Source organism: Leptidea sinapis, chromosome 15 (assembly GCF_905404315.1).
Source record: "Leptidea sinapis chromosome 15, ilLepSina1.1, whole genome shotgun sequence".
In the NCBI taxonomy this organism is placed as follows: Eukaryota; Metazoa; Arthropoda; class Insecta; order Lepidoptera; family Pieridae; genus Leptidea; species Leptidea sinapis.
The window spans coordinates 7099488-7117818 of NC_066279.1; the positions used below are offsets into that span (position 1 = coordinate 7099488).

Below are 18331 nucleotides of genomic sequence, written 5' to 3' on the forward strand. Positions count from 1 at the left end.
ATAACTTTGGAATGGATTTTATCTCGATTCGATGTGATAAGCACAAATGTACCATAAATTCTTACTGAACTGAGGAACAAGACTTATGTTTCCGTAGTGGCTTTTACTTGGTAATTATGAATAAAAATGTTGTAACTTAATCTGTAGTTCTGTATCTAATTAAAATGTCTCTGGTCTTCTTACTAATAAATGATTTATTACTCTCTGAAACATGTTATTTATGAAAATTAAGTCTGTGATCAGTCTATGTGTACTTGTGTAACTCTAGTACAGTATAACGGATTTTGCTATAATAGCGTTAAATTTATATGGTACAAGGTCTAGCTTCTTTTTTTTAATGAAAATAAGGGTCGACGAGGAGGAAGTTCAGCTGATGGTATTTGATATGCCCTGCCCATTACAATGCAGTGCAGCTCAATATAATTGAAAAACCCAAAAATTCTGAGCGGCACTACAACTGCGCTCGTCACCTTGAGACATAAGATGTCAAGTCTCATTTGTCCAGTAATTTCACTAGCTACGGTGCACTTCAGACCGAAACACAGTAATGCTTACACATTACTGCTTCACGGCAGAAATAGGCGCCGTTGTAGTACCCATAATCTAGCCGGCATTCGGTGCAAAGGAGCCTCCCACTGGTTCTTTATATACATCATATTAAGTCTATGGGGGAGCTTAACGATACAATTTTGAATATATTTTGTCGTTTTCCTCACTGGGCACTGAGAATATTAACTTGTGTTTACTTAACGGTTATAAGAGTAATGCTCATATTCATAGTAATGTTGCCTATAAAAGAATAGAATGCTGTTATTTTATAATACTTTCATTTTCATTATTATATCTTCTTCTTAGTCGGACACTCTTGTCAGAGTGGTCGTGATTGCCTTGACGAGGTACACGGTGGGGTATTCGGTGGGTCGATATCCTTTCTGAGGGTAGCTCTCCTGGCGATGTGCTTCCATTTCTGACGGTTAGAGGCGTTGTGAGTATACTGGAGCATGGTGGACTCAGTAGCCTTTGTGATGGCGTCTATCCAGCGGGTTGGCGATCAACCTGTCTTTCCTTCCACCTGGCCCTGAACTACCAGTCTCTATATCGAGTCCTCATTTCTCGAGACGTGACCAAAGAACTTCAGTATTCTTAGTTGCACATATTTATATTGCACATTATTATATATAACTCTAGAAATAGGGAATTGCTTGTAACTCAATTTCAATTCAATTTCAATTTATTTAGTAAGAGATTATTAAATTACAGAATAAAAACAATAATACAAGTCTTACTTAAAAGCTAGATAACACTGTGCCTGAACTAGGTAATCCTGTGCTTCAGGCGTAAAGAGCTGATAATAAAAATAAATATTCACAAAAAAGAGAAACTTAATAAAGTAAAAAGTTATAAATTAATCTACAGGTTAAGTACCTAGGTAACACTGAAAATGTTTAGAAAATGAAAAACGGCTTAGTGTAGAAAGTTGCCCATAATTGTTTTTCGAAGAAACCTCCGTTCCTCTCTACACATTCGATGGAACCACTGAGAAAAGCAGTGGGCCCATTCTTCCTTAGGGGTCTCTTCTATGGCATTTTCGTACGCTTCCACAGCATCTTCAGGGCTCGTAAAGCGAATACCTCGAATTTTATCTTTAGTTCTTGGGAATAAAAAAAAGTCGCAGGGCGCCAGGTCAGGACTGTATGACGGATGACTCATTATCTCGACACCTGCCATAGTCAAATATTCAATAGTCCGTTTTGCGGAGTGCACTGAAGCATTGACGTGGTGAAGGAGGATCCTGCTTCGAGGGCGCAGCTTTCGAATTTTTTCCAAGACAACAGGCAAACAGCGCTTGACATACCAGTCTGCAATAACTATCCTTCCATCTAGCACAACTGTCGCGAAATGACCTTTCCGACCAAAGAATGAGGCAATCATCTTTTTTCCTTAACTTCTCCCTTTCTTTACCTTAGTTGGCCGATCCTGGAAAAGAAACACCCACTGAGCTGATTATCTTTTGGTTTCGGGTTCGTAGCAATATATCCAGCTTTCATCACCTCTGACGATGTGAAATACAGCATTTGAGTCACCGCCGTTGAAATTATCTAACATTTGGCGACACTAGTCCATGCGAAGGTGTTTCTGGTCGTTGGTCTGCTGATAAGTCACTCTCTTATCTTCCTCTATCATGCGTCGCACAGCAATGATGTTATCTTCGGTAGTCGCTGTTTAAGTACGTCCCTCACGCGGATCATCATTGAGATTGCTACGTCCACGCTTAAACTCGTTTAACCAATTGTAAATAGTGGCACGATATGGGGCTCAGTTAAGAAATGCTGATCGCAGCATATCATAGCTTTGTTGTTGAGTAAGCCCACATCGAAAGTCATAATAGATCATTGACCGAAAATTTTCTCGCTATAGCTTAATTTTTACGTTTATTAAGAGTTTTAGATTTGCCGCCAATTCACAAAATCAAATGACAAATGAATGCAATATACTATAGGTATATTTGGTTACCAAATAATTCTAAAAATGAAATTCAAAAAAGTTTTTATTATCAATGTTTCTAACTGGCCAGCTCTAAACAATTTAAGTGTTACCCTCGTATATAAGTAAACAATGTCTTCAATGTAATGACTATTAACTAATTTACCCGGACGTAAAATACGGACTTTAAATTCCCACATACTGAATGAACATGAGTTCTGTACCAAAATCGTTTAACACGCCACCAATATAATTAATAGTGTTGATTCAGGAAGGTTTGCTTCTTAATGAATTTGGACCTTATGTTAACCCTAACGGAAACCGCAACCATATACAAGCTCTTAGAATCACCCTGTTTATCTAACACCACGATTAATAACGAAAAATATAAATAACCTTAAGTCGTAATACCATTATCAGTGGGTTATTGGTACCAAAACGGCGCCTATTCTACCGTGAAGCAGTAATGTGCTAGCATTATTGTGTTTGTTTCGGTCTGAAGCGCGCCGCAGCTAGTGAAATGTGTTTCTTATATGTTCTTCTCGCAAGCTCAACTTTTAACGAACATAATATGGTAAATTCAGTAATTTAAAAGAAATATTTATAATGACGATACGGAACCGCTTAATTTAAGCCTATTTAAATAAAGTTTACTTGACTTTGACTATGTCTCATTGGGACGAGCGTAATTGTTGTGTCGCTCAGAATTTTTGGTTTTTTCAAGAATCCTGGGCAGGACATTTCAAATACCATCCGCTCGACGTCCTTCTCGTCTCAATCTTTAATGTCATAAAAAAATAAAATAACACTTTTGTAATGAAATTTTTTTATGGAAGAGGAGGAGAAATAAGCCTACGGGTCACCTGATGTTAAGTGATTATCACCGCCCACATTCTCTTTTTACACCCGAGGAATCACAGGAGCGTTGCCGTATTTGTGTGTACACATTAAAAATCGTGGAAACAATAATACTGATTTCGAAAGCCACGATAGGCTTTATTATTTAAAACTATCTTGGATTCCCTTAACAGTTTTTATACGAAGTACAGTTTTTAAACATAGACAACCAACAAAAAGTAGATTTACTAATTTTACCTCATTTTTCCTAAAAACATAAAACTATTTAACCTAGTTGCGTGAAGCTTCATTAAGACTTGTTTAATAAATTTGTGTCATCTGTCAAAAGATCCTAAATCTGTGAATGTTTATTATATATTTTAATCTTAGATTAAGGATGAGCAATCCTTAATATCCGCTGTGCTGCAACAAGATACCGCTGGAACAGTCACAAAGTGCGGCCACTACGCCCAAGTGGGCGTATTCGAGCCAGTCTCGAACAATGCCGACGTGCCACATGTTCTGTTAAACTCTACAAATAATTGAAACTAAAAATCCGGATTACGTAGTAAAACTTTGTAAAAATAATACTACAAGAAATAAGAAAGACACTTATTAAAATCACATATGGTGATATTATGGCGATATATTACTGGTGAGTAAGTATTTTTTATTTTATTAATTTCAACGTAAATAACACGAAGCGTTTGTTACAATAAAAACTAAGCTAAAAAAACCGACTTCGAAATCTGAAAAGTATAAAATAAACTTAAAAAAAGATTTAATTTAACACACCTTTTATTCAAATCATATACCATTAATATTAATAAAATACTATTATTATATTATTTACTATTAAAATATATATTTTGACTCACATATTAAAAAAGAACCCTTATTTTCAATCGAAAATTCACCCAATTCAAAATATCAGCTTTTTTCAAAAAGTTCGTGTGCTTTCTATTTGTTGAAATCTCTACTTTCCGATGGTGGAAAAAAAAGAATATACATTATAATGGTAAATGTTCGGAAAATTTAAGCTTATCAAAAGGCATTTCATAGAGAATTATTCATACCTGTTATTTCGTAGCAGCAAAATTATCGACCCTGGTCTATCTTAATTAATAATCACGTTAGCGAAATACAATGATTTATTAACTATAACAGGTCGACTAGGCACCACAAGCAGCACTCGTGCACAAGTTTACGCTTGGAAACAGATAGTAGAACCTGGTTTCATCCCGCACAAAATCAAATTGGCCAGGATTTGTACTAGGCCACGCTTCAAAACTATGATATAAAAGTATTGTTTTCGCCTGCAAAGTCACCCGAATTCTATTACTTTTTGAGGACACATCACTCTTTACATCGAAAAACATTGAGAGATTTCCTCCCAATATTTAACAAAGGAAATCAAACTTTTCCAACATTTTGAAGTACTTGGGACTGAATACCTCAGCAACACTGATCATGACAACTTGATTATAAGTAAAATTTATGTCAGAGGAGGAAATAGCGACATGGAACAATCACATTTAATAATTTCTGATTTAATAAAAAATATAAAAAAAAACAACCGACTTCAAAAACACTATTCCAAAACAATACATATAATATGCACTAAAAAGTATAAAAATAATTGCGTATCTTTACACAATCTAATTCTAGTTACGATTATTGTTATTTTTATAATGGGTGTCCTTCCGCCGCGACCAGCTCTCGCCTCCTCACGACTCAAGCACATCACACCTATAACTACATAGTTATAGGTGAGATGTGTCGAGGATATGTATGTAGTGAGAAACCTATCATGGATGACAACGACTCCAAAAATTACAATAATCGTAACTAAAATTAGATTAATTCATTTGATTGTATAAAAAAACGCAATTACTTTTATACTTTTTAGTGCATATTATATATATTTATTTGGAATAGTGTTTTTGCAATCGGTTGTTTTTTTGTTATAATATTTTTAATTTTTTTTTGAACGTAAGCGCTTCCGTTACTTTGTCATGGATTTCGTAATCAGAACCTAACCAAACTATCTTTGAAGTATTTCCTTCCAATAAAAAAAATCATCGAAATCGGTTGGCGTGATATTGAGTTATTCGTAAATTTATCATCCACTTTGCTATACGTATGTACAGCAAATTTAAGACTTTTATGGTTTTCTCATGGATGCCATTGTCAGATGGACCAATTTACAATGGGACCACACGGGAAGCACCAGCTTTCAAATAAATAAAGAATTATCAAAATCGGTTCACCCAGTCGAAAGTCTTGAGGTAACAAACATAAAAAAACATACCGATGAATTGAGAACCTCCTCCAATTTTGAAGTCGGTTAAAAATACTAGCTGACCCGACAGACGTTGTTTTTTTTTATAATTAAAAAAACTTTTGCGGGTGGAATTTCTTAAATCCGCTTCTAAGTTGACCTCTGCTCGGCGACAGGAATATTCCTACCAAATTTCAAATGTCTACGCCTTATGGTTCCAGAGATATCGCGATGAGTCAATATATAGGTGGAAATCTCTTCTAATATATGAAATTCTCATGTCGCGGTGTTTGTAGTTAAACTCCTTCGAAACGGCTTGAACGATTCTCATGAAATTTTGAGTGCATATTGGGTAGGTCTGAGAATCGGACAACATCTATTTTTCATCCGCCTAAATGTTAAGGGTGGTCCACGCCAAATTTTTTTTAGGGTTTTTGACATTTTTTTTAAATTTGTTTGATTATGAATCAACATTAAAAAATACATACAACTTAAAATTTTCACCCATCTACGAACAACAGTTACTTTTGTATCGCGATTTTAATATAGGCAATACAACGTTTGCTGGGTCAGCTAGTATATATAAAAATATAGTTAAATAGTTATTCTCAGGATACTTCCAATGGAAAGCACATCAATTACAATATAAAATAGGCATTCCCTACGACATAACATTAATCTTGATATAAAAAGTCTGTGATCTAAAATCTATAGCAGCATTTTCTATTCAGATCGCCTTAGTAGCTTCAGTCTGAAGGAGATAAGCTATGGTTCGGTTCTAGCAACGAAGCGTGGCCAACTTACGAATCCGTATCGAGTGTGGTGTAATGGTCCGATAGAACTTGAAGATATTCCCTATTTCTATTTTGTATGTAAAATATTTGCTTAAACAAGCTTGAAACGACGATTTTACAGTTCGTTGCATTTAAATACATAAGGTAAATTACAAAAAATAAACAACTAGTGCATTCTGAAATTCTACAACTGCACTAGTTTTTGCCTTGCACAGCATTTGTATAATGATCTGCCGTCTTTTTAACCGACTTCAAAAAGGAGGAGGTTCTCAATTTGAAGGTATTTCTTTTTATGTAACCTCAGAACTTTCGACTAGGTGATTTTGATGAGGCTTTTTATTCGAAAGCTGGTGCTTCCCGTGTACCATTTCAAAATGGGAAAACCATAGAAGTCTTAAATTTGCATTAAGCATGTGCGAGGCAACTTTCCGTGAGGTGAGCCACTTAATGGAAAGTAAGAAAAGAAATTGGAAATCGCGTGTTTGTCTAATTATTTCCTTTTACGTTATGAGGAAATTGTTTATTTTGAAGAGTTGAAATATATAAATGTTTGTTAGAAATCAACTAAATTTATAAATATAACATAATATCATAAAGTTAGTTTTGTGCAACTAAATATTTTGTTTAATCATTTACAAATTTCTGACGTTGACTAGAACATATTTCGAAGCTTGCGTAGTTTTCGACCACACTAATTGTTTCAATGCAGAAAATTTATTCATCCTATATACGAACGAATGGTAAAAAAAGTATATTTCCTGACCGTAAATTGTCATACACAAAAAATACGAAACAAATTACAATATAATTTTACGTTTGAGTATTCATGTTGCATCACTTCATCATATAATCCAATTCAAATTCAAATTCAAAAACACTTTATTCATGTAGGTCACGGAAATGACACTTATGAATGTCAAAAAAAAAATATTGTTTCTTATTGAACTTACTGCTACTTCGTAATCTGTTTTGAAAAGAGCGACCTTAGACTTTCTTGCTCGCTCGAAAATTTGCTTCCCGAATGAGGTGTATGAAAAAAAATTATATATCTTAAGTGTAATATGAATTACCTATGATTACCAAAATATTTTAGATTTGATTTGATAAGTATTCAAGCATGGAATGGAAATTGTCTATACTCCGGGTTGATGAAATATTTCAAAGTGCATAATCTCGCTCAGTTCAAGGCGCTGCAAGTTAATGAGTAATGACCTCCTTCACTTTCTATATTATACATTAAAGCGTGTATATTTAAGTTCCATGCCGTTCCTAACGAAGCAATTAGTTAGACAGCTTTCCAAACAACCTCAAGCTCTAGTCGCTTGTGTTTACTTCCAGTTTCCTCGTTAAGAAAATCTACAGTAATTGCAGGGTAATGCTGTCCTTGTGAGAAGAGGTATGAAGTAGATATTTTATGAAATATTCTTTTCACTAAATATATCATATTAAGCTTGTTGTTCAATAAAATAATATATTAGTTTATTTTTATATGATTTGTTTTTTATTGGTTTATACTGACCGCTTGCTGTCACTTAAATGATACAATATTTTGGGGATATTTTAAGCCTTTACAATTTTAATATATGAGTTAAACTTAACTAGTAACCCCCTTATTCATAATAGTCTGCTAACTTAAAGCATTGCTAATTCTCAATCTGTCTTCTTCTACTGACCTAAGTCAGAATGAGAAAAACACTCCTAAGTGGCTGTTTAAAGTTAGTGGACCATTATGAATAAGGGGGTAAGACTTTACTAGTTCTATAAGTGGGGATTTTTTGCACAGGGTGCTGGCCGATCAATGCGGTGTCTTTTTTACCGCAGTTTGAAAAGCGCTGTAGCTAGTGTTAATACTGGTCTAATAACACTTCACATCTTATGTTTCAAAATGACAAGCGCCATTGTGATGGCACACAGAATTCTGCATTTTACATTCAATCAAGAACGCTCAACGACACTGCACTCGCATTGGCTGGGCGTATCACGTATGGCTGCTTCGGGTGAATGAATTGCTTATTTTGTCACTTATTTACATAAAATCGCGAATGAGTTATAACGAAATGATGCAACTAAATCCCTACTAATAATATAAATGTGAATGTCAGTTTGTTTGTAACGCTTTTTAACCTAAATAACGGAACGATTTTAAATGAAATTCAGTACAGAGATAAACTAGAGCTTGAAAAAGGACATTGGCTACCATTTATTGCGAATATTCGGATTGGAGGGGTTGAAACAGAGGTTGGACAAATTGTATGGATGTTCGTCACAATCGATCGTATCGAAGCTACCATGTAACTTTGAATTTAGGCATTTGTTAAGAAATATATAAATTTATGTTCTAGCGTTTTTGAAATATCGACCTGTGTGGGATTAAAATTGTCAATTAACAGAGTTTAAACAGGAGTCAAGTAAATTGTTTCTGTGGTAAGTTTCTTATTTCTAGAGGTAGATAATTAAATCATTTTATACACATTGCGTAGCTACTATTAAGGTATAATGTTGTTCTGGGACAGTGGTCATAAACCAGTCTATCCGCTAATCTGGTGGAACGAGAATTCAATTGAATCGCCCTTTAAATAAATGATTATTTTGTTTTACAAATTTTCACGCTTCAAATATACAATTGTGCAATGTCAAAATATTTAACTTCTTAAATAAGTCTTAACATGAAAGTGTTTTATTTTTTAAGTGATAATATTGTTATTATTTGTTTATTATAAACAGTGAATCATTCTACAGGTAGACTGAATAGATGTAGGCCTCCTCCAAAGAAATCCAAATTACTGTATCACGGGATAAACTGGTATTGTTTAGTCAACAACTCAAGTTGTGTTCTGAGCACAAGCGATAGAACTGTTTGATCAGGCGAATAATAATATTATTAAGTTATTGTTTAATATAACTTTTCTATTAGTTTATTTTAATTGGTATTTCGTCTTGTTGCTTGTTGTTGTTTCGACCTTTACTCATTGTAAATGTTATTATTATAAATTATAGGTTTATAGTACAGCTATTTGTATTATCAATTATACTGATTTTAGAACATCAATTATTGAGTTTTATGCCGACTATTTGATGATTCACAACAAAAGCGGCGTAGTGTAACCAATTCTATTGACGACTATTTATAAGTCTATAAAAATATGTTAATAAAGACGATCTATTTATAGTGTTCAAAACTGTTTTTATAAACTTACTAGAACGAAAATAAATAACTGCCGTTGATTTATTTTTTATCCAGAACAATCCAGCTATGGTTTTTATTTCACCCTCCCATCTCGTCCAAGGAATGCCTCTGTTTCTATTTCCTGGTGGACGGCGCCACCTTTGTACTTCCTCAGTTTCAGTTTTATTTGTCAATTGTACAAAATGCTGGCTTATTTCGACTTTGCATAAAGTTTTTGCATAAATCAAAACATCTATTGCTTTAGATTTACGTCTTATTATTTTGTGTGTTCATCCTATATTGAGCATACCACCAGTTGGAGGCTCCTTTGCTCAGGATGACGGATAGATTATGGGTACCACAACGGCGCCTATTTCTGCCGTGAAGCAGTAATGTGTAAGCATTATTGTATTTCGATATGCAGGGCGCCGTAGCTAGTGAAATTACTGGGGAAATGAGATTTAACATGTTATGTACGAGCGCAATTGTAATGCCGCTCAGAATTTTTGGGTTTTTCAAGAATCCTGAGCGGCACTGCATTGTATTGGGCGGGGCGTATCAATTACCATCAGCAGAACGTCGAGCCCGTCTGGTCCATTTTTTTCCATAAAAAAATACTACGTTACATTCCTCAAAGGCATGTGTTTATTATATTTTTTTGCTTTTGCGGTAAAGTTACAAGCAACCAACCAACTAATGTCAATCACGTTCGTCAAACGAAATCAAACGATTCGTGTTCAAGAATTTTGTTTTAATGATTGTTGGAATGTTGCGTTCTACTGCGTTTGCAAATAAAACCAACTACTTAGTTGCTTTCATTTGCCAGCAGTGTTGGCCAGTTACTCCAACCAGCCTAACTCCTTCCAGAAGTTCAGAACAATTCTGCGATATTCACAGACTTCTCAATCACCCCGTACATACTAAGGTTTATGTTCGTTATACACTAGAACCCGATTATGAGTAAAAAGATTATTATTATTGTTTGAATAGCTAAATATTGTTTTGTCTTATATGTTTTAATAAGAATAAGAATAAGAATAATTTATTTAAATCGATCTTTTTACAAATGCATTTTCATAAAATTACATTTACGTACATGCAAGAAATACAGTTTTAAATTAAAACTCAAACAGTTTATGCTAGATCATCAAAAAAAGCAGGAAACACTGAGACATGAAACCAGTATTTTATAAAAGTATATTGCTTAGTATTTTCTATTTAATAATATTATAATACAAGGTGCACGCACACTCACCAAGAGTGTCTTCTCCATTATCTATGTCAGGTAAAGTTTTATTTTACATCTCAGTCCATTAATATTAACCCATATTTAAGTAGTGCAATTATGAGTAGGTACTCTACTTTTGTCGTTTTTAGTTATATATAGCTGGTTACTTTTAATTAGTTAATATTTTTATGTATATTCTTTTTGTTTCACTCAAAAACAAACAATAATGAATAAATAATGTAAATTGTAAACTGAATACTGATCTGTGATCACATATTATTACTGTAATGTTTCGAACTCAGATTGACATTTAACAGAGCTGTCAACTTAGAAACTTCAGAAATTGACAACTCAACTTGTTTACTCAGTCTACGCATTAGTAGCTATATAATAATTATCTTTAAGGCGACGTCACCAAATGGCCCAACGGAAGACCAGCGCTGGTTTTCAAACCAGCAAATATGCTGAGTTGGGACCACTTTGTGACGTATAGAAAATAATATTTCTCAATTTTGTTTTATGTTTTATTGTACTATCGTCATGAATAAACTTTTTCTTTCTTTCTTTCTATTTACAAATATTTTACAAGCTTTTAATATATTATATGAATAAATTGTGATTGTCATTGAATCGCCACACTAGTCGGAGACTGTATCGTGGGATCAAATAGAGGTATGATTAACAGTAAACCATTATCTTGGTAGTCATCATTGGCATTACTAGTTTTTGTCATTGAAAAATTAAATAACAACTATGCAACGTAAGAAGACGTGTATGTTTTCAAACAACAATTCTGAGAAATATTACATTTTCGGTGATAATGTCTTTGAAAGAGTTACGATGTATTGACAGCAAGAAGCTTTTTAGAAATATAATTATTACTAAAAAAAAAAACTAAAATTTAGCAATACTTTTTTAACATTTTTAACTTTATTTATGTAACGTTCAGTATTTGGTTTTTTCTTCATACATAATATCTTTTTATATTTTCTTTATTTATTTTTCAACCAGTAATCGTAACATTTACGAAATGTGACAAGGTAGCTGCTGAAATTCTTAAAATCTTCTTCTCAAAGTATTTTAAAAGCGAACGAATAAGAATTTTGCAATCAGTAAATCCTTTAAGATTTATTGTGTAGATTGGAAACGAATAAACCCTGAAAAAATCCACTCATTCTCGCGAAAGATTGAAATAGATTATTTAAATTCCGCACTTAAAAGCTTGGAATTGGAAAGAACATGACGACCAATAGATAGATTAAGCTTGTTGGGTTCAGGGGAGGTATTTATTGAATACGGGGGCGACGCGTGAAGCCATTAGTACTCTCGTTCGCTTCGAAAGTGTCGCCGACTGAAACATTGCGCTTGGGAGCCGGGCGCTTTACAATTTGCGAATTTATTTTACTCGAGTCCAATCGATCTCTTGACAACAAAACGCACGTCTTGTATAGAGTGTCTCGTGAGGCGATATATCACCGACGTCGAAGATATGTTTAATAAAAAGCTTCTCCGTGTTTACTCTCAGAGCTATTTCATGTACATACAGATATTATATACGCAGAGTAGTTTTGTATATTGTATTGTAGTAAATGGCTTAGATTAAGGATTGGCCTCCGCTGCGCTTCAACTAGATACCGCACTAACTAAGAACAGTAGCTCTTTTATTACGGCAACTATTAGACGCTTGTATGCGTGGCATCTTGACACTCAATGCCATCTTTAAAATTTTGTATCATACGCTTCGTGTTATTTTACATTAAAATTCATAAAAGACAATATACTTATTGATATGTGATCCCATTGTCTTATTATTACTTGTAGGCAACCCGGCATTCTAGTTTCAACAATTAGCAAAGTTTAACAGAACATGTGACACGTCAACGTGTGGGCGTAGTGGTAGTTGCCGCACTTCCAATCCTTAATGTAACTTAAAAGGATTATATTTATAAGACGTATGTCGTGCATGGGCATGTTTCGACAATCGAAAGCAGCGAAAGTCACGAATTTACCGGTCTCAATGAGTCTTTGTGGTGGTTGGTATTGCGACGCACATCGTACTTAGTACTATCTACACGTCTCGATAGAGCTACTGGAATCAGAGCTGGCATCTATTCCAGCCAGCCATTTACTATGCTAGTGTTGCCAGTAGTTATATGATGAGATATTATTATATATACAGGCGCTATTAAGTATTGTAATAATGAGCATAGCCTGGGTGTCTCATGGTCTCATTTTTTCATTATTTCTTTTGTTTATCTTTATTTTTATTTGGTTTGTCTCCTTTGCTATTTAATTTAGTCATGTTATTATATGTAAAAATAATTTGTACTTTATTCGGTTAATTTTAGATAATTTATTCAATATTAAAATATTCTAAGTTTAGAATAAGTGAACTCGCTATTCCTCACATAAACACTTAAGTTTCCTGAGGATGGCTTAAATTGTTCAAAAGTTTGTTTTTTGTAAATTTTTAACAATAAATAAAAAAATAAGCAATATTGTCGTGACATACTTAATATACAAATATAATATGTGTCAGTATATCCAACCTACGAATTAATATATAATAATAAAATTTTAAAACACAGACAGTTTGGACAAATGTGTAAAATGTTTTCACGACAATTCTTCATTACATCTATGTAGTTAAAGACATTTTAATGCTTATCTGTGTAACAACTTAAATATGTTAGCAACCAAAATAGGTACAGACTTCATGAGAAAAGCTTAAAATAGTTGAGTTTGGGTTTCTAGCTGGTCCAGATCAAAAGCTATTCAGATGCAGACATTTCCCATGGAGTTACATTGGAAATAATAGAGTGTATGGTGCCAACAATGGCGGAAGACACAAAGTCAAAATTTATATTTGCATAAACATGTTAGATTGATGTTACATAAATATTATTAAGTACATGTTTGCCACATTTATGGCGTGCAAATTTTATAAAATACATTTCTAAATCATTAGTAACAATAATATCAATTTAACAAAAGATTAGTAGCAGTATTATATGGTATATAGTCAAGTTTTTGGTTAATAATCTAATGAATATAAGCAGTTTTTACTAAGGTATATTTTCAATTTAGATGAGAAATTCCTATTTGACAATACCTCTCTTATTATTTTTGGGATGTGATTATAGATTTTTATGCACATACAAATACAGTTTCTCTGAAATAATGTAGTTCTACAGCAAGTGCTTTCATGTTTACTGAATTCGCTAAAATTTTTTCGAACAAACATACAGCACTCAAATATGTATAATTCAACAATTGTTAATAAGTTACCTTTTTATATACGGGTTTGCAGCTTTCAAGGGGTCCTTTTCCCGCTGCAGCCCTCAAAAAAATTTTTTTTTGCTCTATTAAGACTCTATTTATTACAGTTGAGTTACCCCATATTATGATACCATACCATATACCATACCCATATTAAAGCCTCTTTTTCCGATATAGTGTTGACATGTGAGGGATCAACGGGTCGTCAACAAATGGATTGGTGAATTAGATGTTTAACAAGACCATACTGTTACGAAACAGCTACATTACAGAACTGATCTTAAAGTGGTTTTAAACTAATTCAATGCAATTAGCTTGATAGTGTACTGAAATAAATATTCTGTTTTGTTTTTTACTGAAAATATTGAGAAAATAAAATTGAACTGAAAAATTTATACTACTATTTAATATTTTTTACTACTGTATATAAAATAATATCATAGCCTGTATACATTTATGTAAATATATAATACATATAACAATAACACATAATTTGAACGCTAGAAATAAATACAAGCTTATAGTGCCCCCTACTAGGCTCTGTAAAATAAACAATTCTTTTGCATGCGATGGTATTAATTTTTACAATAAATTATCAAAAAGTGTCTCTGAATTATCAATAAATAAATTTAAATCTTTTATTAAACGCAGACTTATGTCGAATGCTTATTACTCAGTATTGAAGATTACGTAAACGATATTACAATATGGAATTGAATAGTATTATAGTTTTTTTTTTTATGGATTTTATGGTTCAGCCTTGTGTTGTTTCACTGGATTGCATTGTTTTGAAAATATGTTTAAACTTTTGTGTAATTAATATGTATATGTATCTGAATTGTATTTTTTGTGATTGACGTTGACGAGCAATCTTTTGTTTTTATGTCAATAAGATATTTTGACTTAGACTTTGAGTAAATTTCATTTATTTTTATATTAAACAATATACTTCTAAAACTAGTACAAACATTTGTTGATATAAAATGTATTTCCTTGTTCCAGGTTCACTGTACCCGCAATGTTCAAATACAAGATTCACGTTTAATAATAATAGCTCAATTTAGTAATTACAAGAGAAAATCCAATATTAGTGTGTGAGGTTTGAAAATGAAGGAGGTAGTGTGGAGGCGGCGTTGGAAGCGTCAAGAGGCGTCTACGTCTACCTACTTGACGACTGTGACACAGATGTCCCAATAACATAATGGCTTCACAATTGACTGCGGTGTTAGTCTGGCTCATCGGCAGTGAGTATTTTCTATCATTATAATAATAGCCTTGATTAACAATCTATCTATAAGTACATTTATATTCCTTATCTTCAATTTACTAAATGTTTTAATTTTTCTATATAGGTAAATAAAATTATCTAGGTAATAATTTACTGTATTAGACACCGGTTCCTAGATTGTCATGGTTTCCAGTATAAGCCTTCCCAGTGTTCTCCACAAAGATCTTTATCTTACTTTCCTCATCCACACTCACTCCTATATCATAATCTAGCCGGCTCCTTATAAAACAGTAATGTGTAAGCATTATTGTGTATTGATCTGAAGGGCGCCGTAGCTAGTGAAATTACTGGGCAAATGATACTTAACAATCTTATGTGTATGTAGGTGACGAGTGTAATTGTAGTGCCGCTCAGAATTTTTGAGGTATTTCAAGAATCCTGAGCGGCACTGCATTGTAATGTACAGGGCGTATCAATTACTATCAGCTGAATATCCTGATCGTCTCGTCCTTTATTTTCATAAATATATCTAAGTCGCGCCTGCCACCTTTGGAATATCATATTCCTTTCTCGCTCGTTTTATATGTCTATAATAAAATCTTAACAAAGTATAAACTATATTTTAAATAATACTTACTATAAGTTCTATAAGCAATACCGAAGTCGAAAAAGTTGTTTATAGTATTCATGTCTGTGTGTCTGTATGTACGTCCGGGAAAAATTAAAATTAAAAAGATTTAATTCAAATATAGGCTACATATAGTGAATGGTTATACTAGATGTGGCAATAGTAAATTTGCTGCTTTAAAGCTTCCTAGCCGACGACATTGAGGGCAGCAGCTAGTAATAGTCTTAAATCCAAATAGGGAACGACGTTCATCCATCCGTTTATCAAATTAAAAATGCTAAGAATATATCGTGCACACTACCTTATTATGACCGTATTCGTAAATAACTTATAAAACTAAAACAAATACATACATTCAGACAGAACACACAAATAATTGTACATATTTTTTAATTTTACTTGTAAAATGACTACGTTTAAAAATTCGTGTATTGACGCTTATGAAAACAATTTCGACTCACTGTGGCAGTCATAGAAATACCTCATAGCGAAATATGTGTTCTGTATTTGATATACGACAACAACGAATTATTGTGGCCATAGAGACACGCCAAGGCGCGTCCTGAGTATAGTTGGTAGTATTACAACGTACAGATACTAAAACGTTTTAGGTATTGTTATGAATATTCATCAATCAAGTCTCTTTCAGTCATTGCCACAACGCGTCGTGATCGGTTTTCTTAAAAGCCATACCACAAGTTTTTCTATGTGGACGATTAGTAGTGACCTCAACGTGTTGTGAACTGCTTTTTTTTGGCTAAATTAGCGTTTTCAGTCCTTGACCTTAGCATTAATAAAGTATAATTAACCTTCACACCAAAGTAACCCATAAGCGTTATCATTATCTTGCTTGCTATAATCCTTTCTCACGAAGACAGGGTGGAGCCAATTCAAATAAGAAGTACTGCTGTCTGGACTTGTGATCTTCTAAGATTATCCTTATTTTTGTTACCTTCAATATAATAAAAAATTGTAGCAAATTCTTTTTATCATTTGTCCGAGCGAAAAAAGCGAATTAACGGCAAGTGACGGAAATGATATTTGTTCTCTTTTTAGTAAATATTTTGAATCCGTTTATGAGTCACCTTTCTTAACAGACCATTATAATTGTGTAAGTGCTTCGAGTAAGAATAGCTCTGTTAGCATAGGATCGGTTTCACTTTCACCTATCATAGTTAATAAATACCACAGTAAACTGGATATAAATAAGGGATGTGGGCCCGATGGCTTGCCTCCTATTTATTTGAAGACGTGTCGTAGCTCTCTATCGCTTCCTCTTTATTTATTATTGCAAAAATCTATTTGTAGTGGCGTTACGCCTCAACTGTGGAAACAAAGTTATGTGGTACCAGTTTTTAAATCAGGTGATAAGCACAATGTGCAAAATTACAGACCTATATCCAAATTCTGTAGTATAGCTAAACTTTTTGAAATAATTATATTCGATTGTGTTTTTCCTTTTCTCTACCCATTATTATTCCTCAACAGCATTCATTAAGCAACAGGTTTCATTAGCAATAAATCTGTGGAGTCCAACTTACGTGAGTTTGTTCATCAGGTAGCTACCGCAATGGATCAAGGTTTCCAGGTGGATGTTGTGTATACTGGCTATTCAAAAGCTTTTGATAAAATCTGTCATCTAATCTTAATTCGTAAAATTGAAGAACTCGGTATACACGGCGACCTCCTCCGTTGGCTTACTTCATACCTCAGGGATCGAAGCCAGGCTGTTACAATTAAAGGTTGCTGCTCTACGTTCTTGCCTGTTACTTCTGGTGTTCCTCAAGGATCTCATCTTGGACCCCTTTTATTTAATCTATACATTAATGACATTATTGCAGTATTTAAACATTCTTCAATTCTTCTCTATGCTGATGATATGAAGATATATTAAACAATAAGTAAACTTTCTGATTGTAGCTTATTACAGGATGACTTGAATGAATTGTGTAAATATTGCAATGATAATCTCTTTCAACTTAATATTAAAAAATGTAACGTAATATCTTTTTCTCGCAAAAAAAATACTATTAAATTCAAATACACTTTAAATTAAAATCATATCGAATGGGTTTTATGAGTGAGAGATTTGGGCGTTCACCTTGACTCCTCGTTAACCTTTATTCATCACTATAGATGTATGACTGCATAAGCCTATCGCATGCTTGGTTTTGTTCTTAGAGTTAGTAAAGATTTTAAATTTTTAAAGCGTTTAAAATTTAGGTGTTCCGCTATCGATCAATGTGTTCCTAACTTAATCTCTCTGGAAAAACTTCGTAAGGTAAAGGATCAAACATTTCTGCTAAAATTACTTCATAATATTATTGCCTCTCCACTTCTTCTTAATTCCCTTAATTTCCGATGTCCAAGACAATCTTCGCGAATTAATTCTTTATTTAACTTACA

General features: G+C 33.3%; 1 protein-coding gene across 1 annotated transcript in view; it reads left to right on the plus strand.

Moving 5' to 3' along the window:
• Nucleotides 1–18331, plus strand: part of LOC126968218 (uncharacterized) — a 93160-nt gene that overhangs the window by 27656 nt on the left and 47173 nt on the right. The window contains exon 2 of the mRNA XM_050813086.1: nt 15072–15313. Coding sequence (XP_050669043.1) covers nt 15271–15313 — 43 coding nt within the window. The 5' untranslated portion in view covers nt 15072–15270. The remainder of the gene's footprint in view (nt 1–15071; nt 15314–18331) is intronic.